The sequence below is a fragment of the Engystomops pustulosus genome, chromosome 10 (genome assembly GCF_040894005.1).
Source record: "Engystomops pustulosus chromosome 10, aEngPut4.maternal, whole genome shotgun sequence".
NCBI classification, from domain to species: Eukaryota; Metazoa; Chordata; class Amphibia; order Anura; family Leptodactylidae; genus Engystomops; species Engystomops pustulosus.
The window spans coordinates 58,585,479-58,606,152 of record NC_092420.1 but is presented as its reverse complement, the minus strand read 5'-3'; the positions used below and the strand labels follow the sequence as shown (position 1 = coordinate 58,606,152).

Below are 20,674 nucleotides of genomic sequence, written 5' to 3'. Positions count from 1 at the left end.
TCTGCTTCTGGGCTGTTGCCAGACACAGGGCTTATTCACATGGCCGTCTGCGGGGACGTACATGCGTACACACCTCCTCCTCCACTCCAGCACACGGCGGTATGCCCGCACGGCATACCTGAGCCACTTATGTGGGTTGCCGATGCGCTGTAGAAAGGTCATACAGGCACGTGGAGGCCAGACACTATACTGAGCCTCACTTTGTCTTTTTTTTTACGGGCATTAAATCAAAGTTGATTCAGCCTGTAGTGTGTTTTTCCACTTCCATTTTGTGGGTGACTCCAAATCCAGGCCTTCATTGGTTAATAAATTTGATTTCCATTGATGATTTTTTTTTGTAATTTTGTTGTCAGCACATTCAGCTTTGTACAGCACTTAATCAATGAGAATATTTCATTCATTCATTCATTCATTCATTATTATTATTTGAGTATATGTGTCCAATCTGCAGGCAGCAGGTGGAGAGAAGCAGATTGTACATAGTGTCCTTAATGCAGGTAGCATAATATAGAGCACCTGGAACTGTATGCCATATGTATCCGCATTGTTTAGCTGGACTATGGTAAAGCGAGTAAAGGTGCATTTGAACTAAGGAAAATGCAAGTATATACAATGTCTATCCCTGGTTCTCATTTAAATATCATCTGCTGTCCAATATGAGCACCAGGAAATCAAATCTATACCAGATAGGAGATACCATAGATTTCTGACACAATTTACTGCTTTCTTCCATAAATTATAATGAGCTTTTTAGGGGCAACTACTTCTCTTTGATTTATATTCCCAAGCTCCATGTTTCAAGAAAGAAATACAATTCAACATATAAGTGCATGTTGGATTGTATTTATTTTTTTGGGTGCTGTTTTCTGTGTATGACAGCCAAATAGTAGTTTGTGCAGCATGTAAAATAATAGCCAGATGTAGGCACTCGTTTATAATTGTTGACAATGGATTTATTTGACCTTTACACCAGGGACTGGTCTGTAACTTGGGGGATACAGAAGATATAATTTGTTCAATTATGATGCACTGACACGTGTCACGTGTAAGTTTGTCTATGATTTCCATGAGTGTCTCATTAGTGTGGTTTATTAGCAGGAAGTATCCCCGGGTGTACCCCCACTCGCCCTTGTATTGGGTAAGCAGGATGATGTCCACACATGATACGGTTTTTGTGAACTTTGTTTATTTACATGCTGCTGGTTTTCATTAACGCTCTGTGTGCCTTTGGGACAAAGAGCAAAGCGACAGTCTCGTAAACCCCTCAAAAAGTAGTGAGTGATCCTAAAACTGCTATAATTTTGTAATTGTACCAAATTCTTTGTTTTTTCTGTAAATCTGTTAGTATAGTGTGATTTGTGAAGTTGTGTAACCTTACATTATTTTATATGTCTCATATATCCCCCAACAGCAAAACTCGAAGCTGTCTCTCCTCCTTGCTATCATTAACCCTAGTGTGCTTGTCTTTCATTCTGCACATTTTATCTCTACATGTACATATAATAGTCAGAATTTAATGTGTGCCTTAAAGGATTCCTGGAAAACCCCATAGGGCCAAAATAGGGTTAGGCTACCCTCACACAAATGTGTGCAGGTCTCTGGCCTCAAACGGTCCCGCGGTCTGTTGGTTACAGCCTGGTAAACTGGGCAGGAATAGGACCTGCTTCGCACAGGCATTCGGCTCATGAACGGAGCAGTGAAAACATTTGCTCTATGGATTTGCTTCTTGAAGTGTTCTGAAAAGTCAAACTTCTAAAATCTGTCTACCATATGTAGATTCGCATAGATTCAAGTAGATGATATGTCTGTTTTTCTCTGAACAAACCCTGATCACGCTCTTGTCAGACTCTGATAAAACTCTCCATTTCAAATATGAAAGGGACCTACAACATTGACTCATATATATCAATATAGATCTCCGAATATGGTTAGCAAAATTCAATGTTGGAGATTACAGATTTGTGAATGAGGCCTAAAGCTGGGTATACACTAGTGTTTGCTGCTTTCTAAATAGGGTTTTCCAGGAGTTAGACAAAAAAGTGTTGGGTGTCACAGTGCCCACTGCATCTGATCAGGGGTCCTAGTGGGCCTTGGTGACATGGCATGAGTGGCGTGATCAGAACACACATTGAGGACTGCCGTGAGCCCGTCACACCGGGCACATGGCAGCGCGGGGAGAGGAGGAGGAGGTGAGCGCAGCTCACCCCCGCCCCTCTCCATAGCAATATATGGCCGCGAGCCCATAGAAGTGTATGGGGGACGTACACTCACCGGCCAATTTATTAGGTACACTATGCTGGTAACGGGTTGGACCCCCTTTTGCCTTCAGAACTGCCTCAATTCTTCATGGCATAGATTCAACAAGGTGCTGGAAGCATTCCTCTGAGATTTTGGTCCATATTGACATGATGGCATCACACAGTTGCTGCAGATTTGTCGGCTGCACATCCATGATGCAAATCTCCCGTTCCACCACATCCCAAAGATGCTCTATTGGATTGAGATCTGGTGACTGTGGAGGCCATTTGGGTCCAGTGAACTCATTGTCATGTTCAAGAAACCAGTCTGAGATGATTCCAGCTTTATGACATGGCGCATTATCCTGCTGAAAGTAGCCATCAGATATTGGGTACATTGTGGTCATAAAGGGATGGACATGGTCAGCAACAATACTCGGGTAGGCTGTGGCGTTGCAACGATGCTCAATTGGTACCAAGGGGCCCAAAGAGTGCCAAGAAAATATTCCCCACACCATGACACCACCACCACCAGCCTGAACCGTTGATACAAGGCAGGATGGATCCATGCTTTCATGTTGTTGACGCCAAATTCTGACCCTACCATCTGAATGTCGCAGCAGAAATCGAGACTCATCAGACCAGGCAACGTTTTTCCAATCTTCTACTGTCCAATTTCGATGAGCTTGTGCAAATTGTAGCCTCAGTTTCCTGTTCTTAGCTGAAAGGAGTGGCACCCGGTGTGGTCTTCTGCTGCTGTAGCCCATCTGCCTCAAAGTTCAACGTACTGTGCGTTCAGAGATGCTCTTCTGCCTACCTTGGTTGTAATGGGTGGCGATTTGAGTCACTGTTGCCTTTCTATCAGCTCGAACCAGTCTGCCCATTCTCCTCTGACCTCTGGCATCAACAAGGCATTTCCGCCCACAGAACTGCCGCTCGCTGGATGTTTTTTCGTTTTCGGACCATTCTCTGTAAACCCTAGAGATGGTTGTGCGTGAAAATCCCAGTAGATCAGCAGTTTCTGAAATACTCAGACCAGCCCTTCTGGCACCAACAACCATGCCACGTTCAAAGGCACTCAAATCACCTTTCTTCCCCATACTGATGCTCGGTTTGAACTGCAGGAGATTGTCTTGACCATGTCTACATGACTAAATGCACGGAGTTGCCGCCATGTGATTGGCTGATTAGAAATTAAGTGTTAACGAGAAGTTGGACAGGTGTACCTAATAAAGTGGCTGGTGAGTGTATGTCGGCCATATATACATCCCCCATGCTGTAGTGTGAATGCAGCCTTAGAGTGCAATTGAACAGAATAGCACTGAGACACTGGAGAAGGAAAGTAAAACTTCTGGGACCCCAACTGATCACATGAATGAAGGTCCAGTTCTTACTGGAGCGGCTAGTCAAGTATGCCTCCTGCCCCTTCCTTTAATAACAATTGATTCAGTAATAACGGAACCTCCATTCCTGTGGTTGCACCCTCACCAATCAAAATATTACCCCTTAACAAAGCAGTTAATAGACAGTTTAATTAATGTCAGTCCACAAGAGACACCCTGGCTGTCTTCACTTGTTACATCCAGTACAACATAAAGCAATATTTAACAAATGGTACCAAGTCTTGAATCAATAAAACTTAAGGATAATCTACCACTTAAGTAAAGCAAAATTAAACTACACATACTCGCCCAGCATGGGAGAGGTAGGTGACGTAACGTGACAGACTGCTTTTTATAACTTTTTTTCAGGCGATCCCGTTGCAACAAGATTAAAGAGGACCAACACTGGGATCAGGGTGAAGAGGAGAATAGGTGAGTATGTGTCATTTAATTGTGTAGTTTAATTTAAGTGGTAGATTTTAACCTCTAATAAATTTCATATAAAAAGATTAAAAGAGGTATTACACCCCCTACTCAAAATGCCCAGTGAAAATGAGTATCATCAAGCATATACCTGGAAATAAAATCAATGCGTCTGTGTTGCAATGCACGTTCATGGCCAACCTGTGTGTAGGCCGATATACAGAACCTCAGAAAATTACCTTATAGGGATTCAGGCAAGTCATCATAACAGCCTCCAATGGTATCTACCTGTGTGCATATTGTCAAGTATGGGGAGTGCAGAGGCTATTTTGCCCCTATGTGTACCCCGACAATTACTCCTGCCCTTACAAGGAAAGTAACAACACTTTCCCTGTTAATCTTGGGACCCACTCCTTAGTTGCCCTGATTGTGTGTTTTGGCTCTTTGTCATGCTGGAAGACCTTGTCCTTATTTTCAATCACCTGAGGAAAGGATGTTGTTGGCCACAGTCTCTTGATTCATGGCCCCATCCACCCTCCATTTAATACTGAGTAGTCATCCTGACCCCTTTGCAGAAAAACACTCCCAAAGTATGATGTTTCTACCCCCATGCTTCACGGTTGGGAAGTTGTTTTTGGGGTTGTACATCTTCCACCAAACATGAAAAGTGGAGTTGATACCAAAAAGTACTATTGCTTGGAAGAAGATCCAACTTTTCTAGACTACTAATCCACAATAGATACTGCAATTTATTATTGTAGCTTTTCTCTTATAGTTGAGATCTGCTTCTGAGTTGGCAGAAGTTCGTCTAAGTATGGGACCGCCACAATGTATTCATTCTGTCACTATTTTTGTAAATGGTCTGTTTGCTGAAGACATTCCGAACAAAGAACCTGAAATTGGAAGCAAGCCATCTTGCCTTTTTGGGACAGAACAGCAAACCTCGGGTATATGAATTAGGATGTGGTAGTATGTGCATTTATATGAAAGAAGGGTGTTGCTGACTTCACAGACTCCATCTTGACCCTCTTATATACTATGTGTTTGCTCAGATTCCTCAGGTTTATTATTAATCTGTAGCATCCGTAATGCTCCTTGATCAGAAACCATAGTGATGCCCTTAATTGTTTCCAGTTTGGGTATAGGGATTACCACATTCATCAACATGCTTTTGGATCTCCTGCCACAAGGTGTAAGTCTTTGAGTGTGCTGTTATGTTACAACAAATGAATGAGTGTGCAGAGAGCTGAACTCGATTTTGTAACCCATTTCTACAACTCTGAGAATCTGCTTTTTGTAGGTTGTGTTGGCGAATTTTTGATTGGGGTTGAATCCTCTTTCCTTACCGCCTTTAGGGTAATTCCAGTGACCCTGTTTACCTTTGCCTGTTTATCACGGGAGTCAGGAAAGGAAGTCTTTTTCTCTGTCTCTTTTGGATCTAGAAAGCCTTTCTTTTTATCTGCAGTCTTTTCAAGAATAGTATCAAGATCTGGTCCAAACAAATTCTGTTGTGAAGACTAAAGTTTTGACTGGAATGGAAATCTCCAGACCATTGCTTTTATCTAGAGGGATCTACAGGCCTCATAAAAGAGCACTCCTTCTTTTGCCTAAATCCTCACACATTCAACTATCAGCATCAGCCATTAAAGAAGCAGCTAATTTCAAGAGTGGTATAGCTGCTTCCCATGTCTTCTTAAGATGCAGATTTCCTGTATTTTAACTGTATGGCATCCTCAGAGGGTAAATCCATTTTCTTAAGCACTCTGATTACTTGCACACCTACCTTTGGAATAGAGTCCCAGTTCTTAGTTTTGCTTTCGTCAAAGAGAAGACTGCTTCTGAATTATTTTGAAACAGATAGGGGCTCATTTACTGTGGGTCGTGCATCTCCCTTTTGTCAGACTGTTCGCCTTTTTCGGGGATTAAACATCTTGGACATGTATTTAACAGGGTGATTAAGTTGTTCAGATTGGCGCAATGTTGTCTATTATATGAGTATTAGTTGGTTATGTATCAAGGGGTGGTGACCTGCGGCCGCCCTACTTATTGGGTCACTTACAAAGGGATACAATTATAATAAATAACATAAATGTGATAATGTGATGCCTGCGCCAGTGTTGGAGAATATATGATAGTTATCCCCAATTATAAAAATGTAGCATAGTGCCCAAATACTACTAATATAGTTACTATATGCACACTGATAGCGTCTCTGAAACGCGTTGGAAGTTTGTTCCATCAGACCTACCGTAGTTTGGTGATGTCACCACCCGGAACTACTCGGGACTGTGCACGGAGGCAGCAGCCACCGGCCGGGGCTCTACCTCTTTTGTGCTTACAGCAGTTTCAAGTTTACATACCTGCATGTGGATCTATTGCTGGATTGAAGCAACACTTCACGAGGATATGATCTAACGCCATAATCTTAAAGGTTTGACATCGTGCCTTGAAGCGGACTGCTCCAATTACAGGTATAGTTTTCAGGTATACAGCTATATATGCACATTTTACCATCAGTCTGCATATAGTAACTATATTAGTAGTATTTGGGCACTATGCTACATTTTTATAATTGGGCATAACTATCATATATTCTCCAACATTGGCGTAGGCATCACATTTATGTTATGTATTTAACAGGGGTCTGGGATTTTGGCACGCGCGCTGGCTTCCATGCAACAAAAATGGGGTTGTGCCGTTGGACGAACCGACTGATTCGGACTGAGCACGAGATTTAACTTTAAAATTACGTTGCAAGCCCATGCACTTACATGCATCACTTAAAAGATGGTGTACTATGTCGGACCTGAGCGGGGAAGCGACACATGCAGGATATCGGGCGCATGATCTTAGTGAATCGCGGCATAGTGCATTATCGTCGGGCAATGCAGTTTCTGTGAACTCCAGTGGACGGGTATGTAAATGTGCCCTATAGTCTTTTTTCTCTGGGTCCTTCCATGTGTTAAGGTCTATTAGGTCTTCTACAGTGTTGTTTATGGGGAGAAAAACTTCTCTCTCAATCCCCCAAACAATTCGTCCATCTTGATTTGGGGATCTTCTGCCATTTTTCCTTGAATATCCTCTCCAGTTCCCTCAATTTGGTGGACAGTCATTTTCAAGTCTCTCCAGAGAGCTCTTGCTTGGTCAGTCAAGAATGGTCACAAGAGTTGTTCTGAAGCCACTGCTTTGTAGTTTTAGCTGTGTGCTTAGGGTCATCGTCTTGTTGGATGGTGAACCTTCGGCCCAGTCTGAGATCCAGAGTGCTCCGGAATGGGGTTTTCAGTGATAGTTGATAGTTGGGCAGTTCCTTAGTCCTCATGATTCTCATGTGTTCTAACATGCACCGTGAGCTGTAAGGTTTTATATAGACTTTCCAAATCAAGACCCGTCAGTTTAATTAAACACAGATGAACTCCAATGAAGGTGTAGAACCATCTCAAGGAGAATCAGAGGGAAACGTACAGCATGTGAGTTAAATATGAATGCCACAGCAAAAGTTCTGAATACTTATGGCCAGGAGATATTTCAGTTTTACTTGTTTAATAAATTAGCAAATATTTCTACATTTCAGTTTTTTTCTGATAAGATAGGGTTCAGAGTGTACAGTAATGAGCAAAAAAAAGAACTTATTTGAACTTACCAAATGGCTGAAATGAAACAAAGAGTGAAAAATGTATAACCTAATATAGATGGTGCCAACCTGGTGTGCTGAGAAAATACCTACCTCCAAAGAGTAAAGGACACCTCATATGACCAGATGCCCGGTATTTGCACTTACCGCTGATGGCTTCAGAATTATGGCCGATCTGTCTTGGATGCTTCTGATGTCCCTTTTGGTGCGCTGAGGAAACCAGAAGTTGTGATTGCTGCCACAGGAATGTTCAGTGTGTTCCACCTTCAGGAGCCAGAAGCACCAGGGACACTGGAGACGCAGGAGATGTTCAAGTCCTGTGGAATGGGCATTTAGGACAGAATGCTGCACCTCTACCTATTGCCTCTCTTGCATTTGTCTTTGGAGGGTGAGCAGCCTTCTTGGGGGACTTGAATGAGTTTGTGATGTTGTAAAGATGCAATATTCTATGAATCACAGACTTGGAATGACCAACTTCTTTTGCTATGACTGATGGGGTCACCACTTTTGCCTTTATCCCGGCAACCTGCTGACACAGGGTTTTAGTTACTTTGGAATGGCACAACATTTTTGCAAAGTCAGTGCAAACTGAAAAGTTAAGCTACAAATTTAATAGGGTGTGCCGGATAATTAAGGAAATTAGCAGGTTTCAGATTAACATCTGAAAGGGTGCGGTCACACGTTGCAGTTAAAACTGCATCGCAATCAGTTGTGAGGTGGTTTTAGGTGCAGTTTTGTTAATTTCACAGGTGAAAGATATAAACTGAATGGGTGAACTTTATTTTGAAGAGGAAAGATGTTTTACAAATGTCATTCACCTGTTGGTTAATGGGGCACATGCGCTTTTCTCGAGGTACGTTCCCCGACGTGAATGCACTGTGCCGCGATTCACTGTGCTGCTCAGGTCCGCCGGAGTTTACCATCTTCTTCCCGGTGCATGTAGGTGCTTGTGTTGCAACACAATTTTAAAGTAAAGAACGGTGGCTTCTCCGAATCCGTCAGATCGTCCGAATGCCCGTCTGATCTGTGTTGCATGAAAGCCGGCAAAATCCGATCACGTGTAACACAATCCCCTTCTAAATCCCTGTCACAGCGACGCGATCCCCGAAAAGTCGGAAAACCCAACGGAAATGCGGCCGTGTGACCCTTAGTAAATAGGCCCCAATGTCTTTCACTTGTTAAAATAAGAAACTGCACTTAAAATCACTTCAAAACTGATTGCAATGCAGTTTTAACTGCAACGTGTGACTGCACGCAAAGGCTTCTCTAATTTTGATCAGTGTTCTTTTTATTCATCTCATTATCTACATTTTTATTTGGTACTTTAGAATTTATACCGTTATGAAATAAGCTTAAAATGCAGCTTTTTACTCATGTTAGGATATACTCACATAAGACTACAAAATACCCTAAACATTTAGAGAAAACGTATGTTCTCTAATTTTGATATTTATTGTATGTAAATACGCCAGCAAACTGGCTTCAAAAGAACCTGCCATTGAAATGAACCCACCCAAAATAAATACTTAAATAAATTAGAAACTTCGCTTTAAAAAAATCAGTTTGTAAACATATTTGCAACTCGCTTGATGGAGTCCAATGCCATTAAGTGAGTACAATTGGCCTTGTATATTCAGTGGTTACAGCAGTGCCCTCCCTCTTTGTTCCTGATTGACAGCTCTCAGTGCTACGACAAGCGGCTATATGGAACATTGAGAGAGAGCTCTGCTACATTATTGAGCACTTAAAGTCATTTGGCCTGGGTGATGTCATCTAAGGTCCTGTTACATCTGCAACATCTACACCATGTATGTATCTTATCACATAAAAACACAGCATAAATCCATGGATTTCTACTCCTCCCTATGCCTTCATGGACTTCTTCACCAACCTATTCTCCATCGAGGCACACTGTGATCAGATACATGCATGAATCAGATGTTGCGGATGTAACAGGACCTCAGATAACATCACACTGGTTACATGACATTAAGTGCTGAGTACTGAGAGAGGCATGTTACATGGGGAGGAGTAGATGGGAGGGTCTGGTTGAGCAAGAGATGTCCCCTCTCATGCCAGGGAATATAACATAAAGTTGATTTATGGGAACGTAAGGGGCATTTTGGAATGCAGTGCTAACACGTTTATGATTTTAACTGTCTTTTTTTTATTTTTCTATGTATTCTAGGGAAACGTTTCCTTTTTTAACTATTATTGTGCTAAAAAAAAAATAACTCGGGTCTATTAAAAAAAATTAACACTGTACTCAACTTTATGACGTCCCCAGCATGGTCTCTTCTTACTTCAGGTGCTCCGTCTTCGGGGCATCCAGCTCCTCTTCGGGTCCTTGCAAAATGGAAGCAACCACACAAATGGTGGAGCAGACAGCGCACAAACAATGACGTCGGCAAGTGGCTGATGTCATTGTGTGTGCCAGCCAATCACGGGGACCTGAAGACTAAGCTGAAGTAAGGAGAGGACCTGTGGGGGGTGTCAGAAAGGTGAGAACAGGGTAATTTTTTTTTTTTTTTTTATAGGCTTGGCATATTTTGGGCAGGGGCTGGCTGTATAATGGGAGACAGGCTATATACTGGAGGACTTGCTGGCTATATACTGGGGGACTGGCTGGCTGGCTGTATACCAGATTTCTGTTGCGTGCAATCCCTCTCTTAGAAACACCTTAAGGAGTGAGCTCCCTCTGTGCCCATTGGCACCCTGCAGCAGTGATAACAGGGTGCGGATGGTGGCCCAAGCAACCCGGCAGTCCTCTATGGGATCCCCTGGGTTGCCTGTAGTAGCTTTGTATTCAGACTCTGTCGCTTACACCTATGTTGATGCCTGATGATGATGATATCATGTTCATTGTGTTGGCCAATCCCTGGCATCAGCAGCGACGCCTGAGCTGAGGCAGGTGTCTGCTGTATTCTATAGCCAAATCTGCCATTTACTGCTGCAATTGCTGCTGGGGACCACTACTCCTAAACAGCGGTGGCACATGACATCATTGGGGGGGCACTGATTGATTATCATGACAGCTAAATGGCTACAATGGTTGTTATGTGGCATTTTTTTTTATTGCAGCCTGCCAGAGGCAGTAATTATCAAATACAGTGAGGGATATAATTGTGAAAAAATCCAATAAAAACATAAATAAAATTTATCTAAAGGTCTTACAGTTCTAAAACGGTATCGATGAAAAGTCGGTTCTTCTTGCAAAACATAATACATTACACAGCTTTGTATGCTGAAATATGAAAGAGTTTGGGTGTCACATTTACAGGGCCACTAAGGGGAAACCAGTAAAGGAAGGCTGTGTTGAATAGAAGTTGATGGAGGGGAAGAGCTGAGTATCTTGCAAAGGGGTGGATCCTTAAAGGGGTTGTGTGGCCGTTCTAGGTAAAATATGAAAAACAGAGCATCTCTATTAGTTGCTCTCTTTTTCATTTTCCAAGGTCCTTCAATTTTTTTGGGTATAAAACCTTCTGGCATAGAATAAAGACTAAAAGTGGCCGCTGCGCTCCGCAGAAAGACTGCAACTCCCAGAATCCTTGGCTCCCACGGAGCTGTGTCAGTGTGTACACTGCACACTCTGTTCCCTGATTGGCTGTTTAAGCACCGGCTGATCTATAAACAGTAGTGTTCACGCACGTGTGGATGTGAGCGAGCAGCCGCGGAGCACAGACCTCGCTGAATGCATGCGGACTAGGATCTGCATTAAGTCTCCTTGTCGTATCCTTGGAGATTAAGGGGTTCACATATGCTGTCTGGCAATAAAACATTTGTTTTATAACTCACAAAGGACTAGGAATTGTTTAGAACATTAAATTAGTGATAGTTTAGATTATTGTTATGGGTAATGTTTAAGCCCAATGTGTTTGACTGTACAACCCCTTTAGTAGATATTTTCAGGGCTGGTCACTTACAGATACAGTTTTTTTACACTTATTTATAATATACATTTATTTATTTTTATTCACATTATTTATTTTAAACAAATATTTTACCAGTGTAATTGTTAACTTTCTAAGCAAGAGTGATCCCAAACTAGGAATGAGTTGGCAGGTGACTTTCTTTTTACTGGCTGAAGTTTGTTTTCTAATGTCCTGTAGCCACGACTCCTTTCTAGCCCTGTTTCATGAATAGATTTATACATTAATATTTAATATACCTATTTATTAAGGTGCTGTGTTATTTCATAAATATGTTATTGTATTGCATCACAACTTGTATTTTACTTCCTAAGCACAGATTTATGACTCCATAATTTATTGTCGCTATTTTTACCCTCTGTACTGTGCACGCAGTGCCCCGCCTTACACCTTTCTACAGTTTAGATAACTAGTTAAGCCGCATTCAGCAAAGTGCTGTAAAACCTGGAGGACAGGTTTGGAGGTTTGGGTGTTTTTTTTTTTTTTTTCTTCTTTTAGATATTGCTAGTTATCATTCAGTTCCTGGTAGTTTCTCACAGCGAGCGCACGCTTAGCTGAGCAGAGGAGGGAGAGTTACACTTGTGTTGACTCTTTGCGTGGATGCGGTGTACAAAGAACTGCTGTTTGCGATGACTTTCCCTCTGCCAACATATAGCTCGCAGGATGAAAGCCTCTGCATCCTGGAACAGTGTGTGCTGCTGTGAACAGATCCGTGGATTAATACTCCAACCTCTGGAGACTAGAAAGCACTGTCCAGGCTTGAATTTCGGCTTGTGATGTCATCCTGTTACTCGCATTGATTCCTTACACACTGGTTTGATGACATGGCAGAAGAACTAAGAGTTGCTCCTCCTCTTATACAGTTTTTTTACTTCACAAGCTAAAAAAAAAAAAAAAACCTAAAACCCCTCTGGCTTGGATGATGATGCACACTTATAAGACAGCCTGCAAAATTTGACATTGAATTATTTCTCTGGGATTATATTTTTACAAGAGGGACAAGTTTCAGAGCTAGAAAACTTACCATGAGTGATCCAGAGAAAGAGGAAGTGGAAGACCCTAAAATCGAGGAAATCGTATGTATATGTTATATATTGAAAGGGATTTTATGCAGTATGTATTTTTTATGACTCCATTGATATTTATTGCATTGCTGTGGCTTCTATAGAGTACATATGGTAAAATATTTTAGCAGTCGCCAAAAATTGCATAGAGAATTGGTGTTCTAACGAGACGCTCTTCTAATAGAAGAGAGTCTTTATGCCTGGTATATGGTAGAACTGAAAATCTGTCACTGGAAACTAGTCTGGATAAGGGGAGAAGTCTTCACAAAGATTTTTTTGTTTGGAAAAGTCTCACATAGGGGCTTTCTGCACAAACGAAGGATAGATCTCTAATATTAGATCCCTAAAAATCAGAGCAGCTAATAAACAGAGAGTAGAAGACCGCTCCGTACTCGGTGTAGTGGCTAAACTCATCGCTACAGCTCATATCCTATTCAAATTAATGGGAACTGATCTGCAGTAACCTGGTCTGACCACTACAGATAGAATGGCGCTGTCTGTGTTGTGGTCTTCTCCACATATAGTACAGTCCCCCATCCACTAATCTGTAATTAAGGATCTATTCTGTGGATATATTACCCTAGAAAACTCCATCAAAGCTCTGAGTGATTAGGCCTTTCTTCCAATTTCAGACTCTTTTTGTGTTAATATTTTGTGTTTAATATTTTACTATAAATCTGAGATTTAATAAATAGATGGGTGAGAGGGGACTTACTAGAAGGAATAAAAGAAACAGGAAGATTTTAGAACAATAGATTTCTATTCTAGTATTTACAGATGCGTATCAGGTATATGGAACAGGATATACTGACATTGTCATTGTTCTAAAGCCAAGTAAGAATAAGCACAGCATAAAATGTTTTGTCTTGGTAACTTGATGTAAGAGAAGTTGATATGTCGGCTTTTTAATTTTGGTGCTATTGCTTTTTATGTTGAGACAATGGGGCACATTTACTAGGGGTCCGCACACCGCATTTCTGCCGGGTTTCCCGTCTATTTCCGATTTGCGCCGCACTTAACAGAGGTTTTTGGCGCATGCAATGGGATTTTGGCGCCGACTTTCATGCCGTCTGACCACCCGACTGATTCGGACTAAGCACAGGATTTAAAATTCAAATTATGTCGCAAGACATGCACTCACATACACCGGGAAGAAGAAGGTGAACTCCGGCGGACCTCAGCGGGGAAGGGACACATGCAGGATATCGGGCGCACGATCTTGGTGAATCTCGTCGGACAGAACGGATCGGGAATCATGACAGGACCGGGTAAGTAAATGTGCCCCAATGTCTCTTTGTGGGGAGATGTATCAGTTGTGTGTACTTGCATTCATTAATTCCTTTTTTTTGATGGAATAACGGGCCATTACATATTGCAGAGTTAGGCAACATCGTCTGTTTAGAGCATCTTAACTGGGTTTAGGCCGCCCAACTCATGGACCACGTTTCTCAGACCAACCTCTACCATAAACTATGTTTATTTTGTTTATATCTTTTAACCTCATAACAAATGCCATCTTTAGATGTCTTTATAGATGCCCGAGTGGAAAAAAAAAAAAATTATATAATGGGCATAAATCCTCCAGGGGTCTTTTATGGTGCCATGGGGGACATGTACTGTACGGATGACTTCTAGTTACAGATAGACCTTTCTGACCATTGTGTCCACTGGTGCCGCTCTATGGATACTGATAATTTACTGAACTTTAGTCCCAGGCTGTAATGATCTGCTGTAAAGTGTCTATAATTAAGCTTTATTGTTGATCCTTGTTCTGATATACCATATTTGATCTCTTGTACCTGATTGTGCTAGTCGTATGAAATCCGTACAAAATGGGAAACATACGGCAACATTTGTGTGGCCCAAAGCCCCTAGTACACAGATGTTTGTGGGATTGATATACGGCCAAATATCGGTCTCTGTAGACGCCTATGGTTGCCCAGCCACGTGTTCCTGTACTGTACTGTTGATGGGAAAAAGATAGAGCATGCTCTACCTTTTCCCGTACGTACGGGCGGGTTGCATTGGTGAGTAGTGCTCACCCCTCGTCTATTCAGCACACGGCTGTATCCTATAAGCATATTGGTGTATGGTGTATAAAACAGAAAAATGGAAATACTTTCTATAAAACATCTGTGGTGGTAAAAAGCTCAGTTCACTGCTCTCGTAGCTCAGGACTAAATGTATAATATATGTAATGTATCAATGTCATCAAAATCTTCCCTCTAAAAGCTCAATGGCGCTCTTTCCGTTCTGCGCTCTGCTGTTGGCCCCTAAAGTAGTTTACTTTGACATGTGAGGTATCGCCCTACTTGTAAGAAACTACACAACAAAATTTGAGATGTGTTTTCTCATTTTTAACTGAATGAACTTTTACATTTTAGGTCTAAATAATCATTTTATTGTCAGAATTTTAAAATTCCAAATAGAACCTCTGTTTTTAATCCTTGTGAGATGCTTAAATCACAAGTTTACTAAAGGCTGCTTTGAATAGTTTGAGGGGTGCAGTTTTAAAAATGTGGCAAGTTTGTGGGGAGTTTCTAGTAAATAGAACTTTGAAAACCCTTATGAAGTAAAACAATTAATCTAAAATTTACTTAAAAATTGTGAAAATCACAATTCCAACTATAGGCCTCCTATTGTCCTAGTAAAATTTTAAAAATTGTGCTGTGTCCTAAAGGTCCTTAAGGGGTTAATAATCAACAAAATCATTGCAAAGCACAAAACATCAAAACAAAGGAGAAGAAAAAAATCTACCCCTCAATACACAAATATCAACAAAGATCACTATGAGCAGCAGTCACAATGAGGAGGCTTAGTGTATCCCATCACTTTAATTTACTTTACACTTACTTTAACATATGCCGCCTATCCAAACATTGTTACAGACCAATGAAAGAACGGATGTGCTGGTAAGTCTGCTGTATAAAAGCCTCACCTAGCATTTTATAGAGTTTCGCCATAAAAAGTTCTTATCGGGTATCCACAGAAATGGTTTATGAGTCAAGTCCAATAGAAGTTAATAAAGCAAAGGTCAGACAAGGTTTCCTGCACAATATACTTTATGGGGCAGATACCTTAAAGTGCCACATACTATGGTATACATTCAGATGTCTTGTGGAGTCCTAGCATTTAATGATTAGAGGTGCAATGTTGGCACAAGGGAGACCTACACAAAATTAGGCTAAGTTTGTCATTTAGGAACATATATGCAATTGGGTCCCCATTGCATTTGAACTGTGGTTCAAAGTGCAGTTCAATCTCCAAATGTGAACAATAACAAAAGGCTAGCGTTGAGTGCGTTGATGTGGAGATCCAAGGGCATGCACCAACAGGGCCAATAGGAGAAAGGAGATAAAAAGCGTAAAGGATTCAAGTACGGTGACGGACTTGGCGGTGTAGTGAAGTTTCACGAGGTATTGTCCCATTCTGGTAGGCTCTGCTGCATTCGGTGAATGGATCGGACTCTTATATCCATAAAATATTTTTAATAGAAAGATAAAACACAACTCGTTTCGGCTCCGGGCTGGAGCCTTTGTCAGGTGAGAAAAATTACCGTATGTAATTTATAAGAGTCCGATCCATTCACTGAGTGCAGCAGAGCCTACCAGAACGGGACAAAACCTTGTGGATCTTCACCACAAATGTGAACAAGGACTAAGTATGCCTTTCACACAGTGCAAGCAGCAAGCCAAAATAATGTGTAATGGAAAGAAAAAAATAAAATAAATGATATATAAAACTGCACGCTTTGGCTTCAAACACTATATATATAAAAACCTGAACATGCAAATTCACCCTGAATAACCTGATCGGGTCATGGTCACATTCAGGTACATTCTACTTACTGGTCAGGAGAATTTGGATACACTCCCCTTCCTGATAACATAAGTTTGCATAACTCATTGCTTTGATGGAGAGGGATGTTCAAACATCTATTCAGTGCATTTGTTTGATTTTACAAACCTGTAGCATCTCATGCAACCATCTCATGCATGTTGTAAAATACACTTTATTGCAAAGTGAAAGTCTGAAAATAATACCGTACTGTACATTATAAGAGAATCTGTCACCCCTCCTTACCAGTTTTGTGTCTTTTACAACCTATCCTGTTACATCTGTGTTTTATGTCGTGTCTGGTCTGTGTTATGTTGTGTAGTCTCATGTATTCTATGGCAGTGATTTTCAACCTGTGTGCCGTGGCACACTAGTGTGCCGCGACACATGGTCGGGTGTGCCGCGGGGAAATTTCCCCAAACTATGGTGCCCCCTGTGTTTTGTTTCCCGGCAATGTGCAGCGATGCGCAGTCACGGCTTCTTACAATGTAGGAGACGTGTACAATAACACATGCGCAAGATTTGAACCTCGTGCGACAAAATGACGTCACCGAGGCCGGCACATCATCCTGAGAGCGGAGAGACTCCCGCATTTGCCCACCGCCAAGGTAATGCTCACCAGTAATGCTGACTATATGAGCTTTTGCCTGAGTATATGAACTGTTGGCAAAATACTCAGCATATGAGCTGGTACTTGTAGTACTCCAGCAGTATACTGCATATAACAATGAAAAATACTATAGTCATGAGGCTGGAGTACTACAAGTACCAGCTCCTATGCGGAGTATATGAGCCTCATGGCCATAGTACTTCTCATTGTACCCCTTTATTTTGCAGTATATGAGCCACATAATAATCAGCACCATATACTAAAAACAGGGAGAAACTGAGAACTGTTGAAGAAGAGCTTTGTGTGCGTCTTTCCACCATTCCTGCCAGGATATCCCTTTTGTGTTTATCGAAACAGGCCCAGGTTTCACAATGAGTGAGTAAAATAAATTTAGAATCTAAATTATTAACTATATGTATAATGTGACTGTTTTAGTGTCATTTTGTGCTATTTCGGTTGGTGGTGTGCCCCAGGATTTTCTTAGTATAAAAAGTGTGCCACGGCTCAAAAAAGGTTGAAAATCACTGTTCTATGGTATAAAAAAGCAGTTGCACAAAATGTGTGCCTTTATTGATTTTTATCTGACTTTCAAAACTTCATATGACAGATTTAATAGGCAATCTATGCCCCTATGGTAAATCTGACGAGCATAAGAGATGTGGTGTGTGAATCCTGCCTCAAAGTCTGCACATGTAAATGCTCCTCATTTATTGTAACACTAGTTTCTTTGAACATGGGGGTCCAGTCAAGCCGGAGCCTTGGTCAAGTAAAATGACCAACTATGCATTGTGATGCACAGAGTAGCAAGATCATTTAAAATGGGGATACAAAACGATGCATATATCGGGTATTGTCAGACTCCTTGTATTGTGTGTTGTATTGTATCATTAACTAGATGTTTATTTAGGTGTAAATAGGTTTAGAAGGTAAAGGAGTAAGGTGTGAAGAGTGTCTGTCCATGGCATGTCAATTACTTTAGTTCTCACTATTGTTTGAGTAAGTTTACTTTTTTTGTCATTATTACTTAATTACAAATTTAGCAACTTTATCCTAATAATAACAGCGTACTTTTTACCTCATTGGCATTAACAAGGTCTAAATTCTATTGTCCCATAATTATATTTTGATGATCTCCCAAAGAAATGCAATAGTTTATCTAATTATAAAAAAAAATTATAAAAAGCTCCTGCACCTAGATATTTCAGTTACATATGTATTATGCCCCCCTCCCCTAGTACTTATTGGATTTGCTCTCATCATCATCCTTTGGATGTTTCCAGTGCTGGTGGTGACACTTGCTCAGTAACCCAAACCCACTTCACCAGATCCTTCCGCACACGCAGAATGCGGAAGGATTCTTGTCATTGTGCAGAATTGTAGTAAAAAGATGAAGTGACAGATGCTTAGAACTAATTTACAACCCCATGTACATCGGACCACGTCTGTGTCAGTACATGAGAACTAAAAATAATACAAATGCAGGTCACTAAATTCAGAATGCACATTTAGTCTTAATTATAGACAAACTGCATATAGATTTAAATAAGGAACACACCTGATATTTTCTCATTTGATCCTCGGTCTGTCTGGAGAAGAGCAGCAGCAGAGTAAACATGCATATCCAGTTAAGCTTACATGTATGCGTGGAAGGCCACGTGTGATGAAGACCGGATAAACAAGTATTTAACAGCTGTATTAGGACAGATTCACGTTTGTTTGTTTTGTTTTTTTTATATATACTTTCTGCTTAGGAGAGCTTTTAGCATATATGCTGAGCATAGCTATAGACTTATTAGACTTATGTCATATGGAGGCATAGTTTGTGCATCCAGTTGCACAGGTTTCCGCCTTCTAGTACTTAAGTCAAACCTATCAATTTAATCAGGACCAGACGGCCACTGACTATCCTAAAAAAACAAATATTGGGGGAAAATGAACATTGATATACCTGCTGCTGTTCTTATCCAAAGAGTTGAGATACAGATAAAGCCATCTGGCAGTGGTTTATTCCTCTCTTGCAATTGAGAACAACTTTATGGTCCAGCAAGACAAGTATGGGAGGTCAGGATAAATAACTGTAGGCCAAATGTGTGTAAAGTGTATATGTGCTTCAGATTGTTCCCTTTAAAGGAAACCTACCACTTGAAGTGGCAGGTATAAGGGGGAACTACCGAGCACCAGCTCAGGGTGAGCTGGTGCCGGAGCTTAGTTTTGTTAGTGTTTTAAACCACAGTATCGCGGTTTAAAACCCTTTTTAAACTGTATGGCCGAAGCTGCTTCGGCGCAGGGGGGTACGCGCTCGGCGCACCATGCGCGCGACCGTGCCCGCGGCTACATAGGAAGTGAATGAGAGCCGCGGGCACGGTCGCGCGCATGGTGCGCCGAGCGCGTACCCCCCTGCGCCGAAGCAGCTTCGGCCATACAGTTTAAAAAGGGTTTTAAACCGCGATACTGTGGTTTAAAACACTAACAAAACTAAGCTCCGGCACCAGCTCACCCTGAGCTGGTGCTCGGTAGTTCCCCCTTATACCTGCCACTTCAAGTGGTAGGTTTCCTTTAAATGTGTCAGCTGACCTCTTAACCACCCCATGGTCAGCAGGGCATCACATATTTTAATGAATAGGGCTAAGGCATAAAAAGAGGCCTTATCGATTTTCAATGTTTTACTAAGCTTCCTGCATACTATGGTATTAAGTATGATACACAGAATAAATATTCTCACTGTTTGGTATGTAAATAGCATTAGCTACGTCTCCACCAGACCGTGTTTAATATTTTATATCTGGAAATTAAGGATATCATTATCCTGGAGCTAAACAGACTTCTTAACTGCTATATTGGTTAAAAAAAAATAACAAGGATGTTCTTTTGTTGCGTTTTGATTGAGCAGATAAAACCAATGGAAAAGTTGCCATTATTTTGTTAGTATTTACGGATTTGCTACAGTCGATTTTATAAAATGTCTCTTAACCCCTTAAGGACGCAGCCAGTTTGCACGTTAAGGCTCAGCCGTTCTTTTTAGAAATCTTACTAGTGTCTCTTTGTGTCATAATAAGTTTTTAACCCTTTAGCTTTTGTGCTGTAAGCACTACAAAGCATTTGACAGCATTTCATTACTTAAAGGGAACCTCTCACCAGAAGACACAATTTCCCTGGTGACAGGTTGCAATAGGCAATGCATACTACTTTTCATAACTGTTAGTTTCAGATAAATTATTATCAATTATCAATTTAAGAAACTACAATATAAGAATTTCTCTAATATACTATAAAAATTGCTTCCTCCAATTGTCAGAGCCTTAGTAATAGTAAAGCAGGACCAGCAATGTTGGCATAATAAAGCCTTCATCACAACAGTAGTAAATTACAGTCTCTAAGGGACTGTTGCTATCTACACAGCCTGCCATAAACAGTACCTGGATTCTCATTATGTAGCCTTTAGGGAATAGCATTGAGTTGTTCCTGGTGTCACATTAACCATAATTGAAACATATAGGCCCAGATATATTATTGTGTCTATGCCAGTTTTTTGTCTAAGTTTGCACTGAAAAGAACTTTTTT

The 20,674-nt window shown here is 41.1% G+C and overlaps 1 protein-coding gene across 4 annotated transcripts in view; it reads left to right on the top strand.

The window, feature by feature from the left end:
• The window catches only part of SLC35A3 (solute carrier family 35 member A3), a 36,258-nt gene that overhangs the window by 1,922 nt on the left and 13,662 nt on the right, over window positions 1-20,674 (top strand). The window contains exon 1 of one of the 4 annotated variants that reach the window (XM_072127168.1): window positions 4,005-4,051. The exons of 1 other annotated variant lie outside the window; for it this stretch is intronic. Coding sequence is in view for 1 of the 3 variants with exons in the window: in XM_072127166.1 (XP_071983267.1) it covers window positions 12,628-12,678 (51 nt within the window). In the remaining 2 variants the exon portion in view is untranslated. Of the gene's footprint in view, window positions 1-4,004; window positions 4,052-12,121; window positions 12,679-17,363; window positions 17,489-20,674 lie in introns of those variants that run through there. 2 more of the 4 variants (XM_072127166.1, XM_072127169.1) reach the window with 2 other exon arrangements.